Source organism: Leiobunum rupestre, chromosome 7 (assembly GCF_980474605.1).
Source record: "Leiobunum rupestre chromosome 7, qqLeiRupe1.1.hap1, whole genome shotgun sequence".
NCBI classification, from domain to species: domain Eukaryota; kingdom Metazoa; phylum Arthropoda; class Arachnida; order Opiliones; family Sclerosomatidae; genus Leiobunum; species Leiobunum rupestre.
This window is the reverse complement of record NC_143390.1, coordinates 45,555,023-45,582,131: the sequence shown is the minus strand read 5'-3', so window position 1 is coordinate 45,582,131 and position 27,109 is coordinate 45,555,023. Positions and strand designations below refer to the sequence as shown.

Sequence of the window (27,109 nt, the reverse complement as noted above, 5' to 3'; positions counted from 1 at the left end):
TTGAACAACCCTGCCAGCAAACTACCGTAATGCAGTGTGGATCATCACGGCCAACTTAGATCCACTGCTACTCGCACTAGAAGGCCCCCCAGCTTTAATTTCCTCCCATGTTAACGACCGTATGAGGAAAAGCCGATTTACGCGGGAAAATTCCGCTTGGCACGCTAGGAACCGGGACAACCCTTCTAATGTTATCCTACGGGGAAAATTTTTCGAAACAGTCCCACTTTTAGGAACCTTTTCCCTTATCTTTGCAATATTGTTCAACGCTGAGATTTTAATATGATTTGAAGTAAGGTTTTAGCTTTATTTTAAGACTATGTTTGTAATTTTCCGATCTTTGGTTCGCGTACAATCTTCTTTTAAAATCGACCAAAATTTTAAGGCGAGGAATTGACTCCGTATCGAAAATAAGCCTCGGCGACATCTTACGCGCCTGATTGAAAACTAAACATAAATTCCACTAGTAAGTATTTCAAACTCTGTATTAAATTTTAAAAACTTGTCTTATATTAAATTTCATAGTTTTACAAATTGAATTTAATTTCTTGTAACAAATTTCACGTGAAATATAAAAGTGTTTTAGATAAAATTTAAAGTTTCAAAACTTTTCGAATAACTGGTTTGTATTGTAGGTGTTTAACTTTTTAAATTTTTTTATAAATATTGTGTATCAAATGGTCCAGAAGAGGAGGAACTAAGCGATTCATAATGGTTTTATCCAATTTCTCAGTGTGTTGTTGATTGTTACTATCACAAATTAATACAAAACACTGTATTAGCTTAGGTTGTATCAGAGACAGCAAACTTTAACCATTTGAAATAATGTTTTGAACAGTTTAATAATAATAAAACGTAAAAATTTAAGTAATAAAATATTAACTAAAGTAAAAAATAGAACCCAAGTTGTATTATCAGATAATCTGAGATATTTTATTTTGTGTTCTTAGCTTTACATTTTTTAATCTCGCGCCGCGCAAGATGACGCCGAGGCTTATTTTCGATACGGAGTCAATTCCTCGCCTTAAAATTTTGGTCGATTTTAAAAGAAGATTGTACGCGAACCAAAGATCGGAAAATTACAAACATAGTCTTAAAATAAAGCTAAAACCTTACTTCAAATCATATTAAAATCTCAGCGTTGAACAATATTGCAAATATAAGGGAAAAGGTTCCTAAAAGTGGGACTGTTTCGAAAAATTTTCCCCGTAGGATAACATTAGAAGGGTTGTCCCGGTTCCTAGCGTGCCAAGCGGAATTTTCCCGCGTAAATCGGCTTTTCCTCATACGGTCGTTAACATGGGAGGAAATTAAAGCTGGGGGGCCTTCTAGTGCGAGTAGCAGTGGATCTAAGTTGGCCGTGGGATCATTGAGTTGGGAATAAATAGAGGTACAACTAAATCTGGCTGGGGCGGGACCAATTTCGTTCAATAAGGAGACTTTATCAACTTTAACGTTCTACCGTGGCGGCATCTGTCTCTAGTGGTGGCAATAGAATTTTTTCGCGAATCTGATGCGAAATTGAAATGTATGATTTCTCGTAACAAAAAAACCTTTGAAGTTGTTTAAAAATAATTTTATGCTGTCAGCACGATCCTTTTTAACTCAAGTTACGCTGAGTTAGCTAATAATTATTTATTTTTAGCCATATAACTTTACAAAATATAGATGGCGCTACCACTTAATCATAAAGATGAATTTCGTACAGTCTTATCAGAACAGGTCCCACGTAACCATGGCAACCAAAATCGTAATTGTAATTCTCGCAGTATTATTCCCAATTCAATGGTGTTGATCATCCGGCTTTGTTTAAAATAACGGCATCCATGTTTAAGCATGGATTAATTAAAATACTTATTAGTCCATCTTTTAAGTTTTAACTACAAACTATAAATAAACTTCTACGAAATATTTATTAAGATAATCGAATGGAATATTTACGCCTAACGTTTTCATGCGCAAATCAACAGCGATAATTTAAATTGGAAGACGTATTTACTTGGCGCGCTGAGAAACCGCCCTCGGGGGAAGTCATTTTCGGATTAGTAATTATTAAATCGTGGAGGAGGAGCTGACAGCGGATTGGGACATTAGTGGCTAGTCATTCCCGTTTTAATTAGGAAGTTGCAAAAGTAAGGGGCTGTTCACAAATTACGTAATGTGGTAGGGGGGAGGGGGGGTTTTGGCAAGCGTTACGAATTGTTACGTGGGGGGTTCACTAAAATGTTACGTAACACATCTTATTTTTACTATCGTAGAATAAAATTTTCATCACTTTCAGAAACAGTCGTAATTATTAAAGGGAATATAACCTGCAAAGCAATCTTTATGGAAGACCCCTTCAATTTTTCAAATGTCCCTGTACAGTGGCGCCAAACATTTTTAAAGCCAAAGGCAAGAGCGGCCAGAGCTGCAAGCGTTGGTGTTCCACACCAAATACCTGAGGTTATATTCCCTTTAAAAACATAAGCATCTTCATTGGTTTAAACAAGTTTAAAAGAATTTCATACCCATGGGTATAAAGTTTTGCATAAAAATACAGTTGTAATTTCAAATGTAAATTACAAACAATAATATTTAGTACCTGATCCTATTGTACTTTATTACCAGCATATTAGTTGTTACGTAATATAATAATTTAAGGGGGGGGTTCAATATTTGTTACGTAATTTAAGAAGAGGGGTCTTTCCATTTGTTACTTTTTGTTACGAGGGGGAGGGGGGGAGTCCAAAAAGTGGTTTTTCTGCGTTACGTAATTTGTGAACAGCCCCTAAAGTAACACTAATAAGTATGACATTTAACAAAGGTTGTTAATGAGTTATCTTATCAGATTTATTGGAGTAGCACAGCACAGAACCCCCTAGGTACTATATATATATATATATATATATATTGATGTTTTCTGATGTATCTTAAATAACTTTCGATTCACATTCCATCATCGTTGTTTTTATAACTAACCACGTGTAAATAATGTATAGAATAATATAGTGACGAGGCTTAGTAATAAGTAATAATATTTAAGTAATTTTAATCTGTATTAAAATAATGTAATTAATTAATTTAATTTAATGAAAAGTACAATTTTTACCTCTCCGAGGGGACAAAGTCCCCTAGGAGGGGTTATACAACCAGCGTGTCTGTCTGTGGGTCTGTGGGTCTGTCAGGCCTGCGAACGCGTTCGCATTTTCGGTGCAAAGTGTAATCACTGCGTACGCAGTTTCTCAAAGGGTTGGCAAAACCACCGTGTGACGGTGAGCGTTAACGGATTCATTTGCGGTTTGGTTTGGATGGTGTTCTTTCGCTCACCGTCGTGACGGTTTGGTGTATTACGTTTTTGTAATGTTTATGCGTAGGTTGTGAGTGTCGAATTTGTTGTGTTTGTGTTCTGATGGTTGTGCATGTTGAGTCTGATGTGTTTATATGGGCGTTTTCTCTCCAACTTCTTCTTAATGACTTTGGGACTGACCGAGTGCTGAGTGTAATGCTACCTCTCAACGTCCAATGGCAGGGTTTCCACCAGTTGTACACGGTATTCGTCTTAGTATCAATTTGCGATCGCATCGGGCGGGATTTGAACGCGAGACCTCCTGATTGACAGGCGGACGTTCTACCACAGAACCACCGACACTTGTTACACTTTATTGAAAATTAGACCTTCAGCTTTATCGGAAGCGTATTTAATAGAGTACGAAATTTTGGTTTAATTGAAATAGAATTGAAATTGAAATTATTGCATCGAAGAAAGTCTAATTTAGCGTTTCTCTATTGATTAAAAACAAATGCGCCACCCAGGTTTCGAACCCAGACCATTCGGCTTGGCAGTTGAGCGCTCTAACACAGAACCACCGATAGCTGCTTAGATTCACTGAAATTAAGACATGCATCGTAAGCATAATAGGTAATAAAGTCTTTTTTTATTAATGAATTTATGAAGGCCTAATCTGGTTTTTTTTAAAGGTTAAATCTTGTTTTAGCGCAGTCAGCCGAGATTAGAGGGTTAAAGGGTAGACCCTGTGGGTGGTCCACTTTGTTAGTTTTTTTTGTTATTTATTTACGGGTATTATTAACGACCTATATATAGTTGTGTTAATTCAAAGGAGATAATTTAACGTTAATTGCTTTAAGAGCTGGCGGTTAGTCAAGTGGCTCTCTGTGCTTTGTTGATGGTAAGGTTTTTGCTTCTTGTAAATATATTTGGTGTGGATATTTGGATATCTACGATTTCTAACGCAGTCAATGATTTCTTGGGTGTGCGAGTCATTATATGATATTGGAAATTGGACGGCATTGGTCTTTTTCATGCGGTATGTGTCACAACGTCAACTGGAAGTTGAAATAAAATGAGCGTTAAAGATGCGGCAAGTATTTCGTAAGCGAGAAAAATACAAATACCATCTGTAGATGTTTCTTTCATTAAAATTTACTTAGTATTATATTCAACTGATAAACATGTACTGTAAAAAGGGTTAAATTCAATTGTGCATTGTTTTAGTGAATCTAACTCGCTGTTGTAACTACTTAATTTATAATATTCTGAATAAATTAAACTCGATTGTTTCGTCTCAATTATTTAAATTAAAATTAAAATTTTATACCGGGCAGGATTTGAACCGAGAATACGTTTTTCGTAAATAACTCTGAATTGCGGAGATATCTTTGGGGGTCGTATCGAGAAATTAATACCACTAGGGACCATACTTCCGAGGAGAGGTATATTTTGGCTTGCCAACTTGTTTGTATGTTGTATTGCACAATAAACAATATTTCTAATCAACAGGACAAATTACAATTAAATTATACAATGCATTGTATCTACATTTTATTTTAGAAAGTTAGGTTTTTCCCCGTTACTATACTCAGTTGCAGATTAAAGCCTTGACGAAATATTTCGGCGAATTAATTATTCACGTAGCGAAAAAAAGCGCGATTTTTTAAATCGTCTAATATCGCTTCAAAATGAACCAAATTCAATGAAATAAATTTTATTTTACTTAATATCTTATTGGTTTATAAAAATATATGATAAACGTTTCTCCAAAAATCAAAGACGTTTTTGGATTAGAGATATATTTCTCAAAAGACAATAGGCGCTAGTATAAAGTCGGATATGCTTGCTGAACTTGTTAAAATGGGACGACGAAATAGTACAGTTAAAGCCTATGGATGAATTCATAGGCTCTTTGGTGGGGAAGCTAATGGAAGCATAGTGGAAGGTAGTCTTTCCCATCAAAACAAGAAGGCCATTTTACTTTATAATATCGCCTATTGTGACCGATAAATTTTTTTCAAGTGAGTAATTTGAAATAAACAATGTTTGACGGATTAAGAAATTAAAATTTTATTTGCTTTGTAGGTTCTTTGGAATGCGTCCAGAACAATACGATGTATTACTAAATCTAGTGAGTAATAGGATTGAGAAGAAAATAGCAGATTTCGAAACAGTGGCGGATAAATATGGGGGGCTTTAAAACATGGCCTACTTTAATGGGTAGTTCTGCCCTATTTAAAGGAGAACTGTCACCACCCTAAAATGGGTTAAAAACCATTTAAATGGATAGAGGACGTCCGAAAAATTTCATGTTAATATTTCCAGTATATGATTTACTAGCAGCAACCAAATTTCGTGTTTTATCTGCCCCCCCCCCCCCCGACTCGAAAATCTCAGTACCGCTTGGTTGAACCTACCTGCAGCGCCATCTCGTGAACGAAATATTTTTTTCCCCGGTTTTATCGTTTTTCGGTCGGAACTGCCGTCTACTACGACATTCTCCTTGACTTTTTAACCTAGTTATATTGGTAGATTGTAGTTAATCGTGTTTTTAATACGCCTTACACGCCGTCCTTTCTGAAATTTTTGTCGCTTCATTCTTTTGGCGCTGCACGTAGGTTCAACCGCGAATTCTGAATATTTTGGAGCCGTTTGATGGAGGTTGCGGAAAAAGTAGCGTAACTTTTTAAATATCTTTCCAATAACTATAAAATTTCAGGGACATAATCATTAATATATTTTCTATCTTTCTGTAAAAAAACCTCGTAAATTTTGGTTTTGGTGACAGTTCTCCTTTAAGTAGTCATTTTGGGTAGTTCCAAAATTGAGTTTTGACAATGAAGTTATTGTTCTAAAAATCGGATTGGTAAACTGGTGATGCAAATCGTTTAACATTCTCAGTGTGGAATTGAACATCTAACGTAGTTAGTAGTGACATTGCTGATTCGTTTACGTTTAACAACACTCAAACTATAAGCGTTGGTTGGTATTTTTATTCTGGTGGGAGGGCGAAGCTAAATCGCATTAGGGTATAGTTCTGAAAAATCCTTTAAGGGGAACGGCCAAGCTTTTCCAAATATGGCCTTATTTCCCTATCAAAAGATTATCAAGACGTTCTAACACGTACCTTTTTTTGTCTTGAAAAAATAGCTTTTGGACCAAAAAGTTGAAACGAAAAATAACGCCAGGTGTTTGGGTTTGAATTTTCGCCGCCATCTTAGGGGCTGCCACCAGCGCCCCTAACCCCGTATGAGCGATTTGCGAACTATCCTAACTTTTAAAATCGCGCAATTTAGGCTTAAGTCTCTTATAACTGGAACGCGCCGCGCGTGCGAAACAAATTTTTCGCGTCTTCAGCAGCGCGCGCTTTTACGTTGTTTTTCTGTCTCGCCGACTTCTCACCAGGTGTCGCGGCGAACACGCGCTTTTCGATTTCCCGAAATTTCTTTATTTTATTAAAAATTAACCACTCAATACTTTTTGATGCGGTTTTCGCCATAAATTTTAGTTTTTAATGGGATATAGGGCTATCTAACTGGTCAAAGCTTGACCGTTCCCCTTTAAAACAGGCCCTGCTTTAAAACATTAGTAAGTGTCATACTTAATGTGATTTTGTTACTTATGAACGTATCAGAGGAAAGCGCGAATGAAACACTTCCAAGGAACAATTTTTTTCCCACAAATATTTCTCGATTTCGCTTATTAGTTAATTCCCCGGGTATGAAGCTTAATCGGATTTTGGTAACTTTTGCGTGGCTTAATAACGCTCTCGATGGGGCTCGCTTCAAGTAATTAAGAACGAAGGCCAAGTACATATCCGGCAGCGGGAGACTATGAGTGCTGCTATTTCTTTATCTTCATTATTTTGGGAATCCAGCGATTCGTGAAATTAAGAAGAGCTGGAGGAAGATGCCAAGAAAGAACGCTAAATGAAATGTTACAATTACGAGGGTCGTCGAGCCTTTGAGAGTATTCAATTAGCAATAGATAATAAATATAAAAAAACATAGAAATCATTACTTAATTTATTTCCAAAAAAAATTTAAATTGAGTAAAAAATTATTTAATTATTAAAATGTAGTATAATCATAAGTAACATAACATTTATAAGTATGACACTTCCAAATGTTTTAATGCTAATTTTTTGATCGAACCTTTTTTTGACACTGACTTGGGTTATCGTACTTGGTAGAAGTATATTTCGTCTTAGGCATATTTATACACTAGGGGGCTCTGTGCTGAGAATTAAACCTAGATTGTGGAATAGCTCTAAAAATCCTCATTGACATACTTATTTTTATTATGCTACTTATGGTAAGCAATGCTTTTTAAAAAATGATTTAAAAACCATTATCTTACAAACTTTATAAGCATTATTTTTAAGTCAATAATAACCACCATAAGTCTATAATATTAATCCATAAGTTTGTTACTTTGGGGAATATTTTACTGCGGCCTAGTAACGGAGTGACGTCATCACAAGAAGAAAATCTCCCCCTAGTGAGGCGCTTTCAAAGGCTACGTGGTACGCGTGAGCAAGCGGACGCAAAACGGTGACGAAGCCCGTATAATGCAGTCTGCCTTGTGAAAAACTCTCAGTAATATTTTTGCATGTTAAGAATATGAAGAGTCACACTTATGTAACAATTTTATACACTTACGGAACCACCTATGGAGTGCAATTCAAAGAGTGATAAAATACGCGAAAAGGTAGAAAAGTCCATAATGAAAAGGGGAAAAAAAGCTAAATCCTAAATAAATGTTAAGAATTTAACAATAGATCTTGGAGTCAAAAAAATTAAATAAAATAGCCAGTTTTTCCCAAGATAGACCGTGTATTTTACCATTCTGTGCATTGCCGTCCATATGTGGTTCTTATTGCCCCCCGCCTGTAAAACGCTCAGCGTAAAGGCTCGTCCAATGAAATTTTGTACACAACACTGCGTTAGCGTGTTTAAAGGCTAATTGCGTTCTCCTTGTGTGTGCTGCTCCTAGGTAGAAACTTCATGGAGTCTTATTTAAATATTTAAAAATCGCCAAAAATAACCAAAATTCACGTAGGTCTAGTTAACTGATTTTAGGTAGTTTATTAAGATTTATTTCTGCCAATGAGCGAAGAGTGCGAAAACGAATAAAAATGATCCGCGGGCCTCCCGAAACAATCCCCAAAAAATTCGCGCTTAATGTTGGGAAACATTTCATTTACTGTCTCGACGAAATTAAAGCTAGCCTTAATTGGATAGAGAACAAAGTTCAAAGGTTATGGTCATTAATGGAAATCACTAACGGCGCGTTTGCTGGTTCTGCAAGTTTGTATTTACGCCTTTTGAAACTAATTTAAGGTCTATTAGCAGAAGCCATTATTTGTAAACACGTTGATTTCGTTTACGTGCTGACATTTTTCGCAAGACAAATAATCAGAATTCTTAAAAATATATTTTTCCAATTACCAAATATTTCAATTTATGTATAAATGTTATCAGAAGTGTATAATATATCTCTTACGAGAGAGGTATTCATATAGGCCACTAAAATGAAACCTTCGAAGGCTCGACGCGGATTCCGTTGGTCGCGGATTTATCGCCAAATCGTGCACCTCATCACGTCTCAAGATTTACCGACTCTATTACTTCGCGTAAAGGCCTAGGTTTTCTTCTGGCTGTCACCCTTTAAATTTACTTTCCTTCCAAACAAACACCCTGGTGGTAGGCCAACGTGCTCTGTTGTTGGCCTACCACCAGGGTGTTTGTTTGGAAGGAAAGTAAATTTAAAGGGTGACAGGTAGAAGAAAACCTAGGCCTTTAAAGATGTAAAATTTAAATATTAATTATTATTATTTTATTATTAATGAACCATATTTTACCGATGAAAGAGTATCAGAAAAGCAATATATGACACTGCACTATTTTTTCTGCCAAAATTTAATTGAAAAATTAACGGGAGACTGCATAGGTACATGTTTCAAGCGAATAACACCAGCTAACGTCTCTCGCAAGATATATATTATTAACTTCTGATATTATCAGAGTTGTTCAAACAAAATTAGGTGTAAGAAATCAATAATTTTAAAATCGGTCGTTTCTTAAAAATCTGGTCAACAAAGCGATTGTTTTGCCAACACGTTGGAGAACATTTTTCTCCATCCACACGGAGCAACTGGTTTGCAAACTGTATTGGCCAACATTGTTTTACAAAAATGTTGGCTCATCTGAATTGGACTACAAAGAAACTGTCCAATAGTTCAAAATCTGCTTTTGTTTACGAATTTGAAAATTTGAGACAACATAGCTCGTGCAGGCAGTCATTGTATTCGGGTGACCTTGAGCGATGTCTACAAGGTCATTGAAAAATAGTTTTCGCCTTCACTTTAGCCACGGTCACACTAGTGCTTAAAACCCAGTTTAGGTCGGTTTGAATGCCAGTTTTGACTGCCAACGATATTTCTTGGTTCACACGTGCGAAATCGCTTCACCCCGGTTCACTTATAGCCAAGTCTTAATGTCATTTCAAATTATGACCAGAATTTTGAAAATAAAGTAAAATGTATCTCAAAACAATTAGTTAATCATGTTTACTATACATACAGTAATATTATTTGACATTATTTAGAATTTTATTCCCATTATTTTGGAAAATACGAGCAATTCTACTTCCGCACCTGGACGTTTTGAAAGCGATTCTAAGCGAACCGACTTGGACCAGTTGCTTCCCGAACCAACACGAAGCGATTTCTCACGCTAGTTTTGAAAACTAGTTATCTAAAACGAAGCCATTTTAGGGGTAAGTTCAAATGGCTCCGATCCGCCCTAATTTGACCTATTTATAAACAGCGAAATGAAAGAGGGACCCATCGAAGAGCTAATAAGTGAACACCACTATTTTACGATGAAAGAGATTTATTTAAATAAATTTAGTTATTTTAATTCATTGTGGTGTTTTAAAAAATTTGAGAGAGCGCCAGAGAGCTTCAAAGTGTGGCTTACTAGCCCCTGGAAGTAGGCTGTAACAAGCGCAAAACCAAGCAGCAGGGACTTTAAATACTGTTTAAGTTTACTTTTTGACGCAGGTTACTTCGATTTGTTTACCAGGTCCTTTTCTACCTATCACACGAACCCAAACCTTAATGTTCGCGTTTTCCTACTGCTTGGTTTTGCGGTTGTTGCAACCTACTTCCAGGGGCTAGTAGGCCACACTTTGAAGCTCTCTGGCGCTCTTTTAATTCATCGTAGGAAAATGAAAAAAAAACAGGCATACAACTCCTTAAAATTTTTGCATCACCCTTTGAAAGACCCCGTATAGATTTTATGTACAAAATTGTCCCTAATTGATTTAGGAGTCTAAGCCATTTCGACTTAAAATGGAGTATAAATTTTAACAGGTAATCAACAGATTTTCTGAATGACCTTGAACATTTGGTCCAAGGTCATCCGAATTTTTAAGTAGCACGAGCTATATGATCTGAAAATTAAAAATTCGTATCGAAAACAGATTTTGAATAATTAGCTTTAATGGCTTTCAGTGGACACCCTGCGTAACAATAACGCGGCGCCTCGTTTTCCAACAACCAATTAAGAGAGATAAACGATTATAAAAGAAACTCTTACTTCGGTGATCCTATCGTACATGAACAAGTCGAAGGAGTCCGCGTTGACGGCGGAACAAATGGTTTTCGCCAGTTCGCTGAGGACGTGCGCTTTGTGAGGCCGCAAGTAGAGGGCGCTAGTTAATTCCTGCAGCATCTTCCTTTTATCGGCGTGGACGCAAAACTACACGAGAAAGCGAACAATGTAAACTCTATTTAATTAACCAGGGCTAATAAACGTTACAAAAACAGTAGACAAAAGACTGTTACTATCCCCGAAAAGGACTAAAGAAAGATTTTATAATCAGTAATACCAGAAGTACATAATATATCTCTTACGTGAGAAGTATCCATCGGGAAATTAAAAAAGAAACAATTAACAGGCCTTTCTAAAAAGTAACATTGGCCTTCTTTTTTAGATGCGCGTCACTCGTGACGTAGAAGTGACGTTTCACTATGATAGCCAATAGACGCTAGCATCTAGGAGCAACAAACACAGCACCCCACACAATTATAATGCAACCTAGGAGCAACAAACACAACACCCCACACAAGGAGAACGCAACTCGTCAAAAGTCGTGCATTTTCTTGTGTACATTTTTCATTGGTTAGACGCTTTAGCGCCTGCTGCCGTCGGAAGGGGAAAATTCGAAAATTGTCTTCCCCCCACCCGTAAAACGTTCAGCGTAAAGGCTCGTGACGCTCGTCCAATGAAATTCGTACACAACCCTTCGTTAGCGTGTTTAAAGGCTAGCTGCGTTCTCCTTGTGTTTGTTGCTCCTAGATGTAACCCGTCAAAAGTCGTGCATTTTCTTGTGTACATTTTTCATTGGTTAGACGCTTTAGCGCCTTCTGCCGTCGGAAGGGGAAAATTGGGAAATTGTCTTCCCCCTTTCCGTAAAACGCTCAGCGAAATGGATCGTCCAATGAAATTGGTACACAACACTGTGTTAGCGTTTTTAAAGGCTAGCTGCGTTCTCCTTATATTTGTTGCTCCTAGCTAGCATAAACTCTATTTATGTCTTATTCAACTTGTTAAAAAGTTCCACGCGCGTCTTCATTTATTAGCGTAAATGGGCTCGAGCGATTTCGCGCGTGCTCCCTGATATTAAAAAAAAATGCGCGAGCCTTTTACGCTAAAATTTTAAAATTACACTCAAAGGGGATAAATACATATTTAAAAAACATATCTTCTTACGAATCAGTTTTAGAAAATCACTACAGTATCGTATTAAATTTTTATCCCTAAATTTTCTTCCTTTGAAAACAATTTAGAAAAATCAACCACTTTACTTCGGGTAATAGTTCGGCCCGTAAGAGAAAATAAGATAAGTTAACAATGCACTAAAAGGAAGCCCGTCTTCAGCGTTCTAAAAGATATTTGTCAGAAAAAGGTCTTGGAACACCTTTCCTGGCGGGTGAACTATTTGTTTCCCCAACTTTCTACAAAAAAATAACAAGATGAACGCGCTCGAATTGGTTTATACAGATCCAACAAGTTGAAAGAAGCCACGACTATGGAAACGTTGCGTCAAAACATAAGTTTCGCCTTTCTAATGAAGCGGAGTTGAGAAATAAAAATGTGAAAAGAAACAATCAATGGCACTCCAAAGAATGGGCCAGGCTTTTGCGTTGCAGCCCAGAAAAAGAATCTGGCCCAGGATAGAAAAACTTCTTCTTTGCTTTGTAAGGAAGTTTTTGCAGCTTTTTTCTCTGAAGATTTATTTCTTTATAAAAGAGAGGAAGAGAATAGATAGGTTAACACCATCCTGGAAAAGCGTGGGACGAACGTGTTGGATAAACAGTCTTCTGACGGTCATTCTACGAGTTTTATAGCGCAGGTTTAATCTATCTAATAGCGTTTAGGGCTATTGTAGATTACGTAAAAGGCTGGGTTCAAATTGAGGTCTCGATTCGTTAAAGGTTTGGGATACAATAACACTTTTATGTTCTTACAGAAGTCTTCTTGAAAAAGAAATACTTGCAGGTACAATACAATATTAGGTTATTTGGTCTAATAACCTATTTCAATTAAAATTCAAAGGTTTAGTTTCTTCTAACAAGTGGTGTAACTTACGTATAACTTATTTCGGGGCCCATTTTGATCATGGTGATAATTTTGATCCATTCCAGAAATATTAAAGATAAGTATTCGTCTTTCTATGATGCTAATGTTAATCGCTTGGATTAACTTTTCAAAATTGTTTTCGAAAGTAAAACTGCAAGGGTTAATTACAAGGATTACAGTGTTTCCAAAAAGTATTCAGCCAGAAAAAGATGGCGGAGTAATTCGGCGGCAGCTGTGATGGTAACTTTTGTTTTAGAACTCGATTTTCGTTCCTCTCTTTTCGCTCTTTTTTGAAAGGTAAAATTTTCGCCCCTCTATTTTTTCTCTTTTTTGAGAGGTAAAATTTTCGCCCCTCTATTTTCGCTCTTTTTTGAAAGGTAAAATTTTCGCCCCTCTATTTTTTCTCTTTTTTGAGAGGTAAAATTTTCGCCCCTCTATTTTTTCTCTTTTTTCAAAGGTAAAATTTTCGCCCCTCTATTTTTTCTCTTTTTTGAGAGGTAAAATTTTCAACCCTCTATTTTCGCTCTTTTTTGAGAGGTAAAATTTTCGCCCCTCTATTTTCGCTCTTTTTTGAAAGGTAAAATTTTCGCCCCTCTATTTTTTCTCTTTTTTGAGAGGTAAAATTTTCGCCCCTCTATTTTTTCTCTTTTTTGAGAGGTAAAATTTTCGCCCCTCTATTTTCGCTCTTTTTTGAAAGGTAAAATTTTCGCCCCTCTATTTTTTCTCTTTTTTGAGAGGTAAAATTTTCGCCCCTCTATTTTTTCTCTTTTTTGAGAGGTAAAATTTTCGCCCCTCTATTTTCGCTCTTTTTTGAAAGGTAAAATTTTCGCCCCTCTATTTTTTCTCTTTTTTGAGAGGTAAAATTTTCGCCCCTCTATTTTCGCTCTTTTTTGAAAGGTAAAATTTTCGCCCCTCTATTTTTTCTCTTTTTTGAGAGGTAAAATTTTCGCCCCTCTATTTTCGCTCTTTTTTGAAAGGTAAAATTTTCGCCCCTCTATTTTTTCTCTTTTTTGAGAGGTAAAATTTTCGCCCCTCTATTTTTTATCTTTTTTGAAAGGTAAAATTTTCGCCCCTCTATTTTTTCTCTTTTTTGAGAGGTAAAATTTTCAACCCTCTATTTTCGCTCTTTTTTGAGAGGTAAAATTTTCGCCCCTCTATTTTCGCTCTTTTTTGAAAGGTAAAATTTTCGCCCCTCTATTTTTTCTCTTTTTTGAGAGGTAAAATTTTCAACCCTCTATTTTCGCTCTTTTTTGAGAGGTAATATTTTCGCCCCTCTATTTTAGCTCTTTTTAGAGAGGTAAAATTTTCGCCCCTCTATTTTCGCTCTTTTTTGAGAGGTAAAATTTTCGCCTCTCTATTTTAGCTCTTTTTAGAGAGGTAAAATTTTCGCCCCTCTATGTTCGCTCTTTTTTGAGAGGTAAAATTTTCGCCCCTCTATTTTAGCTCTTTTTAGAGAGGTTAAATTTTCGCACCTCTATTTTCGCTCTTTTTAGAGATGTAATATTTTCGCCCCTCTATTTTAGCTCTTTTTTGAGAGGTAAAATTTTCGACCCTCTATTTTCGCTATTTTTTGAGAGGTAAAATTTTCGCACCTCTATTTTCGCTTTTTTTTCAGAGGTTAAATTTTCGCCTCTCTATTTTCGCTCTTTCTTGAGAGGTTAAATTTTCGCCCCTCTATTTTCGCTCTTTTTTGAGAGGTAAAATTTTCGACCCTCTATTTTCGCTATTTTTTGAGAGGTTAAATTTTCGACCCTCTATTTTCGCTCATTTTTGAGAGGTAAAATTTTCGCACCTCTATTTTCGCTTTTTTTTAAGAGGTTAAAATTTCGCCTCTCTATTTTCGCTCTTTCTTGAGAGGTTAAATTTTCGCCCCTCTATTTTCGCTCTTTTTTGAGAGGTTAAATTTTCGCACCTCTATTTTCGCTTTTTTTTCAGAGGTTAAATTTTCGCCTCTCTATTTTCGCTCTTTCTTGAGAGGTTAAATTTTCGCCCCTCTATTTTCGCTCTTTTTTGAGAGGTAAAATTTTCGACCCTCTATTTTCGCTATTTTTTGAGAGGTTAAATTTTCGACCCTCTATTTTCGCTCTTTTTTGAGAGGTAATATTTTCGCCCCTCTATTTTCGCTCTTTTTTGAGAGGTAAAATTTTCGCCTCTCTATTTTCGCTCTTTCTTGAGAGGTTAAATTTTCGGCCTTCTATTTTCGCTCTTTTTTGAGAGGGTAAATTTTCGCCCCTCTATTTTAGCTCTTTTTAGAGAGGTAAAATTTTCGCCCCTCTATTTAGCTCTTTTTAGAGAGTTAAAATTTCGCCCCTCTATTTTAGCTCTTTTTAGAGAGGTAAAATTTTCGCCCCTCTATTTTAGCTCTTTTTAGAGAGGTAAAATTTTCGCCCCTCTATCTTAGCTCTTTTTAGAGAGGTAAAATTTTCGCCCCTTTATTTTAGCTCTTTTTAGAGAGGTAAAATTTTCGCCCCTCTATTTTAGCTCTTTTTAGAGAGGTAAAATTTTCGCCCCTCTATTTTCGCTCTTTTTTGAGAGGTAAAATTTTCGCCCCTCTATTTTCGCTCTTTTTTGAAAGGTAAAATTTTCACCCCTCTATTTTTTCTCTTTTTTGAGAGGTAAAATTTTCAACCCTCTATTTTCGCTCTTTTTTGAGAGGTAATATTTTCGCCCCTCTATTTTCGCTCTTTTTTGAGAGGTAAAATTTTCGCCCACTATTTTCGCTCTTTTTTGAGAGGTAAAATTTTCGACCCTCTATTTTCGCTTTTTTTTGAGAGGTAAAATTTTCGCCCTCTATTTTCGCTCTTTTATGAGAGGTAAAACTTTCGCCCCTCTATTTTCGTTCTTTTTTGAGAGGTAAAATTTTCGACCCTCTATTTTCGCTCATTTTTGAGAGGTAAAATTTTCAACCCTCTATTTTCGCTCTTTTATGAGAGGTAAAAGTTTCGTTCTACTCATTTCCATTTTGTGCTCTTTAATAAGATATTTTACCGCTCAATTCCACTCAAAAATGTCAAAAAGCGCTCGATATGAGAGGAGCGCGCCCATCACTGCTAAAGTACACGTTTGATTTTTACATCCTTGATGGGTATTTCTTCCGTACGAGATAAAATATATACTTCTGTCCTTTTCGATTCATTAATAATGTGGTTCCATTTGTACACAGTGACACTTGTTATCATAGTAAAATATCGCCCCCTAGTGGTTAAAGGCGACGCTAGACGCAAAACTGCAACGAAGCCGCCTTTAGTGGTGTGAACCTATTCCGTAAAAATTTTGAGCGGGAAGAATAGTAAGTGTCATACTTTGAAACAAGATTGTGGTCTTATGATTACAAGTCAAACCCATTTAGGGAAGCCAGGGAAAATGACTGATCCCGGAAAGTACATTTCGTCTCGAAACTCTAACGCGAGGTATATATGGCCTAAATCCAAAGACATCAAAAAGCGGATCGTAAAAGAAAATCTATTTCTTGGGAAGGAAAACCAGTATAAAAGAGTCATCACGTTCCATCACTGTAACCCTAAGTAAAAGTGACGGAATGAAGCCCACTTTAAGTCCACGTTTGGGGCCATTAAAGGAACGCACTGCGCTTGATGATCCGAGACTGAGCCAGTTCCACAATGGCCCCCGTCATTGGACCCTCTCCGGAGAATCGAAAATTGATTTTGAGTCCGCCAACCCAAATTCGTCGGCTGTTTTTTACACACAATAGCAAATGGGGATTTGTCGGTATTAATTTCAGGTATTGCGTAGTCCACTGTCGCCGCCGATGCCGCCGTATAATACAGTTAGTGTCAAAACTAAATGAACCGAAGTTATCAGACTGCTATACTCCCCAAGTATAGCTACAGCGCACAGTGTTTTGAAAAGCCCAAAATGCGGCAGAAATTAAAAAATTACCAGACACATATAATATTTATATATTTGTTAAAAGGAATAACGTAGCACCAAAATTTTAATGCTGCGCCCCCTAGCGACGAAGTTAGCTTCCCCCTAGGAACACATAGTTAACGTTGGTGGAATTTGATAGCCCTTAAAGAGTTTAGAGAGTTGACAAAAATTCACGGTCGTAAGTCTTACCATATACTAATAAAATTAAGTTTTAGGGTTGGAAAAGTCCATTTTAGAACATGTTCACCCGAGATTTCTTCCGAAACACGCAAGGCGATACCCAATATTTTTCGAACGTTTTCTAGTAAACGTTCCATTATATCCATTCTATAAATATTTCCGGTTTCCCTTCGCGACCGTTGAAGAAAATTGACCTGGAAGGTTTGTAGAGTATTACTGTAAATCTAGGCTGAAACCGCCATATTTGGCTATAAATTTCATCAGCGGGTAAAGCAACTTATGCATAACAATAGGTGATTATGAAAAAGAATTGCGCGCAGAGGCTCACGGGAGTTGGTTATTTTTTGACAAAGCGTCGGCTGCTTAAATTCGCCTGCACCTACCGAGGCCCCGATCGTCCGCGTTTAGTTAAAAGTACCAACCATGGATTGGTTGTTTGAAAAGTTAGTATTTTTCTAAAATTATTAAAAATACATAAAGTTAACAAATTTATTATGTATTTTTTTTATTTCTTATAGTTCTAGACCAAGTATTGATAAAGAAACAAGCCCAATATTAGTTGACATTGTAAAGGCTGTAAAATAAATGACCACACTCATAATTAGGATTTAAATCTAGATTAAACCTGAAAATGAATGAAAATCAATTTGGATAGAATTTTAAAATATTTCATTTAATAAATCAATTACCTTAATTTAACGACTTTGCAAACTTCTCTCAAAACGAAAAACGAAAAATCCTTTCGATTGAACAATGATGAAATTATAGAAATCTCGCTAACCCTTGCCCAACTAGCCAGACGAATTTACTAAAAGGGCCAATTTTGATACTTTCAACTTGGTAGTACTTAACCAAATCACGTGACCACCGATATTTTTCATAATCACCTATTTGGGTAATACTATTTGGCAGATGTCATTTAAAAGTAAATATCGTTGGCTGAAAGCCAAAATCGTGTAATATTCTGACCGCTTTTTTGATGAGGTTCTAATCTGTTATCAACGCTATAAATCAATTTTTTATTGCAATATAGTAAAATTGCATTATTTGCATTTAGCGATCTTAAATATAATAAAATATTAAGGTACATTTTTTGTAAAAAGACGATATCATTTTGAATATTTGTACTAAAGAGTCGGTTATCCCACAAGTATCGCTATTTATGTAGAATTCAATGACTATTTAAAATCATTACCGAATACATTTTGGTAGGTCGTAGTTGCTTTCTGAAGAAGAAAACAAATTGAAGCGAGATAACAATATTTAAAGCGCCAAAATGTGTTTTTTTTTAAACCAAAAGTTACTTTTAAATTTAACGTGCTTTCACTTATTTGAATAACGTGTTTGTTCAAATATGGTTAACCCACAAATTCAAATTGTTGGCAATGTTCGCAACGACCGCCCTTTCAACGCAACAATAACAAACGACGCCTCATTCAGTAGTAATATTTTACCTTCTTTAAGTTCTTCGCCAACCAACAGTAATTCAATTGATAAGAGCAACCCAAAAGTTCCCATTACTAAAAGGGAATTGGTTGGAATTTTCAAAGAACACAAAACCTAGGTGACTGTATTTCGAGTATCCGAATCTTACTTGGAAATCAAATAAATGAAAACCTTTCGAAGTTTCAAATGGAAATTCTACGGAGAGCGATTGAGAACGAGAAAAAACGTTTAACCGTTGGTGGAAACAAGCTGGTAGAGTGATGGCTAACTTTAAGAGGAAGCACCACGTCTGGTTGCAGACAGCTTTTAAAATTCCTGAAATTCTTCTTACTAATTCTGATCCAAATATGCCCTAAGGAGTTCCTGATGTAGGAAGGCCAATTATCGAATTTTCGGTTGCATCTGCTCGCGCTAAACGAGTTCACGTTAGTGAGTTAGCATCCTTATTGGAAGACGAACCCGCTGAGAAAATCATAAAAGCATGCTCAGCAGTAGCGGTTGAACGGAAAGGAGAAACTGGATTGACCTTGGGCTTACAAGAACTGATGAACCGTTCGAATTCAGCATCAGCTGTACCCGAAAGAATGTCCAAGGACGTGCCAACGTCTTGTTCTGACACAGAAGCTCTCGCGTTGATTTTAGATTAAGATTTATCAGTAAACACCTATAATATGATCGGGCAAACTGCTTTATCTCATGGCTCTTCTCTCTTCCCATCTTACTATAAAGTTCTTCAGGCCGGCTGTTGTGAATGTATCTGAAACGGTAGCGTTCGCATTAAAATTTTGGTGCTACGTTATTCCTGTTGACTTCCTGGTAACAAATATGTATATATTATATGTGTCTGGTAATTTTTTAATTTCTGCCGCATTTTGGGCTTTTCGAAACACTGTGCAGCGGCCAACACATTCGTCGAAATTCCGCGAGCAAGGATTTTCACCCTATAAACTGTACTAGTAATAGTTAGTGTAAGGAGCTGTTGGCTCGATCGTGTAGCATGCAGGGCTTGCCACCACCTTCCTACGCATTGTAACCCGGCCACCTGAATTAAAGGCTTCAAAAGTCGCTTGATGACTTAGGCCTAAGGTGGTGCCTCACGTCATACACATCTTTTGCTCATAGGTTAACACAGAAACGTGAGATGGCCGCTATAGCGCGAGAGATCAAAGTTGGCCGTGCTAAAACGAAGCGATTTGAGGGGTAAGGGTGAATCTGGCTTTTTTAAATGATATATCAATCGATATGAAATCACACGCTCTCGATATCTCAATATCGATGATCGGGGCCCCAGAACTTGGATAATGCCCATTTTGGTCATTTCGAGACGTTGTCATCACCATATATGAATCGATAGGAAGCCGCACTGCCTCAATATTTTAACGGTCGAGCCCCCAAAACATGTTTACCCGCTAATGTTTATTGAAACCGGAGAGAAATGATACTGTAGCCCTGTAGATTGAATACAATAAAACTACGTACGTTTTCAAGACTAGTGCGGCTTCACCTTTTTATTAGAAGAGAATAAAGAAAATATACAAGGGGAATAGAAAGCTACTTTCGACTAATGATATTTCCTTAAGCTTGTTTTCCACTAGCGCGCGTCATAATGTTATTTTCTTTACGCGCGTAAAAACGTTTGAACGTTTCAAAGCTGAGAAACACGTCGTTGCGCGCGCCAGTGGAAAACAAGGTTAACACTACCGGAAGAGAATAGCCCTATGGTTACCTAAAATGAAATTTCTATAAGTCCTTCTATTTTCTTTGATCGGAATGTTGGTTTGTGAATGGACAGAGTGTTTTATAAAGCGTACATTTGAGAGTGGAGTGGATGATTTTAAAGTGTACATTTGCGAATGGACAGTGTGATTGATAAAGTGTACATTTGCGAATGGACAGTGTGATTGATAAAGTGTACGTTTATAAATAGACCAGATGATTGTAAAGTGTACATTTGTGAATGGACCGGACGATTGTAAAGCGTACATTTGAGAATGGACAGTGTTATTGATAAAGTGTACGTTTATGAATAGACCACATGCTTGTAAAGTGTACATTTGTGAATGGACCGGATGATTGTAAAGTGTACATTTGCGAATGGACAGTGTGATTGATAAAGTGTACATTTGCGAATGGACAGTGTGATTGATAAAGTGTACGTTTATAAATAGACCAGATGATTGTAAAGTGTACATTTGTGAATGGACCGGACGATTGTAAAGCGTACATTTGAGAATGGACAATGGAGATTGATAAAGCATACGTTAAAGAAAAGACAGGGAGATTCAGAGCTCGTACGCTCACTCGTATCGTTTATGAATGGACAATATTATTCAAGAGGTTTGTTATAAAACTCTTATTGCCCAAAAGCACTAGGAGATGGAAAAAATGTTCCAATTGTAACTTGCACAAGGAAGCATTGCGTGATGTCAAATGTCCGTGACATCTTGTTCACCCTACGGCGCGAGACCGTTATATGACATTTCCTCATTGAGCAATGGTATTACGAGCTTTCGATGGAGCCATTTTAAGCGCAATGGAGCGAGTTCTCCTTCCAGAAATAAAATGGGGACCAGTTTAGTGACTCGATTCAACTGGTCACGGGGTATATCCCGAAGGGTTTGACCGGACGAAGGACCGCCAAAGTCGGGATGGAGGGTAGGGGGTAGCGACAATCGTTTGTTTGGGGACGTTAGCTCTCGCCGTTTTACGCTTCGTTCCAGCCACATTTAGCAATTAATGAGGCTCTATGGTCCGACAATGATTTCGCTCCAATGTCTGGTCGAAGGCCGCTGCCAACGCGTACTGAAGTACATTTGACCGTCCGTTATATCGCGAAGCTTCCAGTTAATTGCGGACTGGACTATAGCTCGAGAAAACGTCGAGAAAAAGAAGGCGCTAATTGCTGGGACATTCCCGCGGACTATGGCTTAATGAGAGACGCGCGAGAATAGGAGCGGAATTTCGTGGAGAAACGGCCCCAAGAGGGACCCGTTACACCAATGAAGTTATTTATACTTAGGGAGAATGACTGATGCGACATTTACTATCAGAAAAGAGAAATGCTTTGCGTGTAATTTCCTTCTCTCCCGTTTCTGGAAAACCTTTGAGTATCTGCTTTCGGAAAACTACTGTAGATGGCGATGTTAAACCAAGAGTTTATTTATTTACGCTTAGGGCTAATGACTGACGCAACATCTACTATCAGAAAAGAGAAATAATTTGCATGTAATTTACTTCTCTCCCGTTTCTAGAAAACTTTTGAGTATCTGCTTTCGGAAAACTACTGTAGATGGCGATGTTAAACCAAGAATTTATTTATTTACTATAATGACTGACGCGACATCTACTACCAGGAAAGATAAATGCTATGCATGTAATTTCCTTCTCTCCCGTTTCTAGAAAATTTTTGAGTATCTGCTTTCGGAAAATCAATGTAGATGGCGATGTTAAACCAAGAGTTTATTTATTTATGCTTAGGGATAATGACTGATACGACATCTACTATCAGTATCATCGCTACTGAAGTCGAGGCCCATTGTTACTGATTGGTTCATAATAATTATAATAATTTACAGATTCTAATGAAGTATAATATAGATAAAATTCAACTTAGTATAGTATTGTTGGTATAATTATTATGCTGTACAACGATTGTCTGGTGACTTTATTATTTTGGATACTGTATTTTAGTACTCATTACCACCAACAGATGGCAGACGAGATGGTGGAAGGTACATCCATCCAGAAGCACTTTTCAAAAGCGTTTTTCTATATTTTTCTCCACCTTTTTTCACTCTCTTTCAATTCCTTGGTGACATTGGCCAAAATCAAGCATCGGCTTAAGCAGAGTAATAAAATATAGCTGGTAACAAGTCCGTCAGAGGGTAGTTTGTCCATGAATATACCGAGAAAAAGGGTGACGTTGCTGTCATAGGCGTTTTAATATTGAGCGGCGAAGGAGAAAATAGCAAAAGAGAACGGAGGGAAGATGGGGAGATGGTCAGGATGAGGGGATGGTCAGGATGCGGTGGTGGACAAACCAAAAAAGTGATGGCAAATGTTGTCAAAACTTACTTTCCAGCGGGAGAGACTTGTTTTCCGTCCGGGTCGATCTGAAGGTCATTCCGGACAATGCGTCGTACACGAATACAGTATGGAACCAAGGAAATGGAAGTAAAAAAAATAAAGAACAGGCATCAGTAAAAATTTTGCTGATCTCGGACGAAAGGTTGATATAGGGCTGTGCGCGTAGTACGTGGTTTTAGGCAATAGAGTCGGTTATCGAGTATCAATTTTTTTCATCGAGTATTCGAGTCGAGTAATCGAGTACTTGATTAAGAGGAAATTTTCTCTTATTCGAGTCGAGTAACTAAAAAAGCTTCGAGTATTATTTTTGACGAGTCGGGTAATCGAGTACTTGATTATGAGCTGGTTTTATTTAAGTAATTATGAAATTAAATTTAAAAGGAGTATAAAATAACTTTCAATGCTTAAAAATATTCTTTTAATTTAAATGAACCACAGTTTCCACAACTTTGCAGGTACTTTTTGCCCCCGAAAAAGTTTTATAAACGCCTCTTTGAACTTTGAAGCAACGAGGATAGAAAAACAAATGCTCGACGAGTTTGGAGAGCAGCTTATTCGAGTAATCGGGTACCCGAATATGCAATTTTTTTGCTATACTCGGTAATCGACGAGTATTCTCCAATTACTTATTCGAGGTCGAGTTCGAGTACTCGACCTCAAAAAATGCCGAGTACTCGATGATGTTCGAGTAATCGCACAGCCCTAAAGGTTAGGTTGACGTGATTTCGGGCGTTAGCCGACCGAAGAAAAATACTCTTCAAAATATGTCAATTCAAAATAATAAATGTATTAAATATTGATACTTTCTATAAACTTTGCGTAATAAAAATCATGCGTACGAAGATGATTGGAATTTAATATTTGGATCAACGCCTTTGTTATAAAAACTTGCAATGGCCCGTCCTTGGTGACTTGGCCAACAAAAGCGTGTGTATTCAACTCATTATGGAAATTGCTTCTCCATTCTAAAGGAGCGACTCTTGCTGGCCAACAATATTTGGCGAAAATGTTGACCTTTTTTCGACCTTGGTATTAGAATAATATACTTTCAAACTGTCTAAAGAATTTTCCATTAGGGATAGAAGGGAAAAATTAAGGGAAAACGTTTCCCTTAGTAAGAGAAAATAATATAATCTAACAAATGATTCAGATCGATGCGGAAGTATATACAGGGTGTTTGAGAGGTCAGTGCAATAAATTTGAGGTGTTATAGGGGTTGAGTAAAGATGTTTGACTGTCTTTGTCGCGATCATCCGCGACGAATAGGAAAAGCGCTAGAGAGCGTTTAAGTTTGGCCTAAAAACGCCTAAATGTAAGCTTTGCACGAACATAAGAACCCAGATAGAAAACCGGTTTTAAAGGGGAGTAGGAAAATTTACTATAACACCTCAAATTTATTGCACTGACTTCTGAAACACCCTGTATAACATATATCTTACGAGAGAAGTGGTCATCTTTGCCGTAAAAATTGCATATGTGGCTATTTATAAATCAAATTCCATTGTTTAAATTGAAAAATCATGATTTAATCCATTGAAGCATCATTTAATCCATTGAATCATAATTTAATCCATTGAATAAATATTTAATCCATTAGATCATCATTTAATCCATTGAATAATTATTTAATTCATTGAATCATCATTTAATTCATTGAATCATCATTTAATTCATTGAATCATCATTTAATCCATTGAATCATCATTTAATCCATGGAATCATCATTTAATCCATTGAATCATCATTTAATCCATTGAATCATCATTTAATCCATTGAATCATCATTTAATCCATTGAATCATCATTTAATCAATTTAACCCATTGAATCCTAATTTAATTAATTTAATCCATATAATCTCATTTAATCCATTTAATCTCGTTTAATTAATTTAATATCATTTAATCCATTTAATCTCGTTTAATTAATTTAATCTCATTTGATCCATTTAATCTCGTTTAATCCATTTAATCTCGTTTAATCCATTTAATCTCGTTTAATCCATTAAATATCATTTAATCCATTAAATATCATTTAATCCATTAAATATCATTTAATCCATTAAATATCATTTAATCCATTAAATATCATTTAATCCATTAAATATCATTTAATCCATTAAATATAATTTAATCCATTAAATATAATTTAATCCATTAAATATAATTTAATCCATTAAATATCATTTAATCCATTAAATATCATTTAATCCATTAAATATCATTTAATCCATTAAATATCATTTAATCCATTAAATATCATTTAATCCATTAAATATCATTTAATCCATTAAATATCATTTAATCCATTAAATATTATTTAATCCATTAAATATCATTTAATCCATTAAATATCATTTAATCCATTAAATATCATTTAATCCATTAAATATCATTTAATCCATTAAATATCATTTAATCCATTAAATATCATTTAATCCATTAAATATCATTTAATCCATTAAATATCATTTAATCCATTAAATATCATTTAATCCATTAAATATCATTTAATCCATTAAATATCATTTAATCCATTTAATCTGATTTAATCCATATCATCTGATTTAATCCATTTAATCTGATTTAATCCATTTCATCTGATTTAATCCATATCATCTTATTTAATCCATTTAATCTGATTTAATCCATTTCATCTGATTTAATCCATTTCATCTGATTTAATCCATGTAATTTGATTTAATCCATTTCATCTGATTTAATCCATGTAATTTGTTTTAATCCATTTAATCTGATTTTATCTTTTAAGGGTGTCTAATAATCCTGATAGTGACCTGCACCTATGGTTTGCCTCAGTGCGGGTGCCAGCAAATTGGCTTTTATTAGTGAAATAAATATTATTATTATTTTGTTATAAACGAATACCATTAGCTGTAAATGGAGATGAATATTTATCTAGTAAGAAATACACGGTATACTTCCGGACCGTGTAGATACTGAATCTATTAACGACGTAGAAGTCAGCGCAGTTAGGCTGAGCGCAAACGAAGAGTATGTGGCGATTGATTTTTGGCAAATAGAAAAACAATTAGGCGGGGAGGGGGTGGGTGGGCTGATGCGTACCGTTTCCTGTTTCGGTGGAGAGGGCCCGCTTGATTGATCTCTGCGTCTTTCGTATCATCCATCTCTCCAAAAGTTCGAGGTCCACGTGACTCATGACGTAGTCCTCGACGAATAACGGGTTCTCCTTCAAATACTCCATCACCACTTTCGGAGTCAGCAGGGCTGCGGAGCGACAAAAAGGAACTTCATTGATCACCCGAAATAAAAATATATTGCGACGAACCAAGAACGTATTCTGGGTACTGAGAACGTACGAGTCCGTCTTTCAGGCCCGCTGTGGTAGAGTCCGACGCCGATGGAAAATTGACGGCGGCGGCGTTACTCATTTTCAGAGCGATTCAGAACTAATTTCGGAGGCGGCGTACACCTATTTCTGTTCAGTGGCGGCGTAAGCCTTATAGCGTTTTCCATTTGATTGCTCGAGATTTACTCCGAATCTGTCTCTTACGTCATAGATCTCGCCCCAATCGACTAGAGTAAAACCGCAAATTTAGCATGCCATCTAGGAGCAACAAACACAGCACCACAGAAGGAGAACGCAACCCGTCAAAAGTCGCGCATTTTCCTGCGCACAGTTTTCATTGGTTAGACGAATTATCGTCAAAAGGGGAAAATTCGGAAATTGTCTTCCCCCCGCCCGTAAAACGTGCAGCGTAAAGGTTCGTCCAATGAAATTTGTACACAAATACTGCGTTAGCGTGTTTAAAGGCTAGCTGCGTTCTCCTTGTGTTTGTTGCTCCTATATGCCATTAGCATATTCCCGCGCTTTGTTGTTTTTCGTCCGCTAGTAATTTGAATTTTCTCATCTTGTTCAGCCATTTTGCCAAAAAATCTAAAAGGAACACGCAAAAATTTGCTCCGATCTCGATCCGTTGATCTGTCGAAATCGGCAGATCGGTTTTGGGGGATCTAGGAGCACCCGAGAGCGGGAAATGGAACACGCAAAACGTGATCGGAGCAGATCCGAGCTCGCAAATGGAACATAAAATGTTGATCAGAGCGATCTAGAGCGCTCGAGAGCAGTCAAATGAAAACGCTATTAAAAATGCATCAAAGAATATGAAAAATTATCTTTGTTTAGTCTGCTAGAAATAGCTAGTTCATAGAAAATTTTAATATCTCGAGGACAGGTATCTAGTTTCTTAAAGGGGAACGGCCAAGCTTTTCCAAATATGGCCTTATTTCCGTATAAAAAGATTAAGAAAAATAACGCCAGGTGTTTGGGTCTGAATTTTCGCCGCCATCTTAGGGGCTGTCAAAAACATTTTTCGTTGCCATGGCAAACCCGTTGCCCATTGAATAAAATCCCTTTAGGATTTTTCAAGTTACATGAAGGTCTACTAATCCCCCGAGTTTGAACAAAATCGGTGTGTAACACCTCGGGTAGTCTCCTTGTAAGCGAAGAGCTCATATCTAAGATCCGCTCAATTGCAGAGATACTTTTCTCTCTTCTACTTATTTAACTAGATTTAAATCTGGATTCCCGATCGTATCGCTCATTAA

General features: G+C 36.5%; 1 protein-coding gene across 4 annotated transcripts in view; it reads right to left on the bottom strand.

Moving 5' to 3' along the window:
• LOC149936512 (putative 3',5'-cyclic phosphodiesterase pde-5) overlaps nucleotides 1–27,109 on the bottom strand; it is a 151,730-nt gene that overhangs the window by 27,100 nt on the left and 97,521 nt on the right. For all 4 annotated transcript variants that reach the window (XR_016472210.1, XM_090153134.1, XM_090153136.1 and 1 more), the window contains 3 exons: nucleotides 25,607–25,768; nucleotides 22,513–22,550; nucleotides 10,876–11,037 (listed from right to left, as the gene is read on the bottom strand). Coding sequence is in view for 3 of the 4 variants with exons in the window: in XM_090153134.1 (XP_090009260.1) it covers nucleotides 10,876–11,037; nucleotides 22,513–22,550; nucleotides 25,607–25,768 (362 nt within the window). In the remaining variant the exon portion in view is untranslated. The remainder of the gene's footprint in view (nucleotides 1–10,875; nucleotides 11,038–22,512; nucleotides 22,551–25,606; nucleotides 25,769–27,109) is intronic.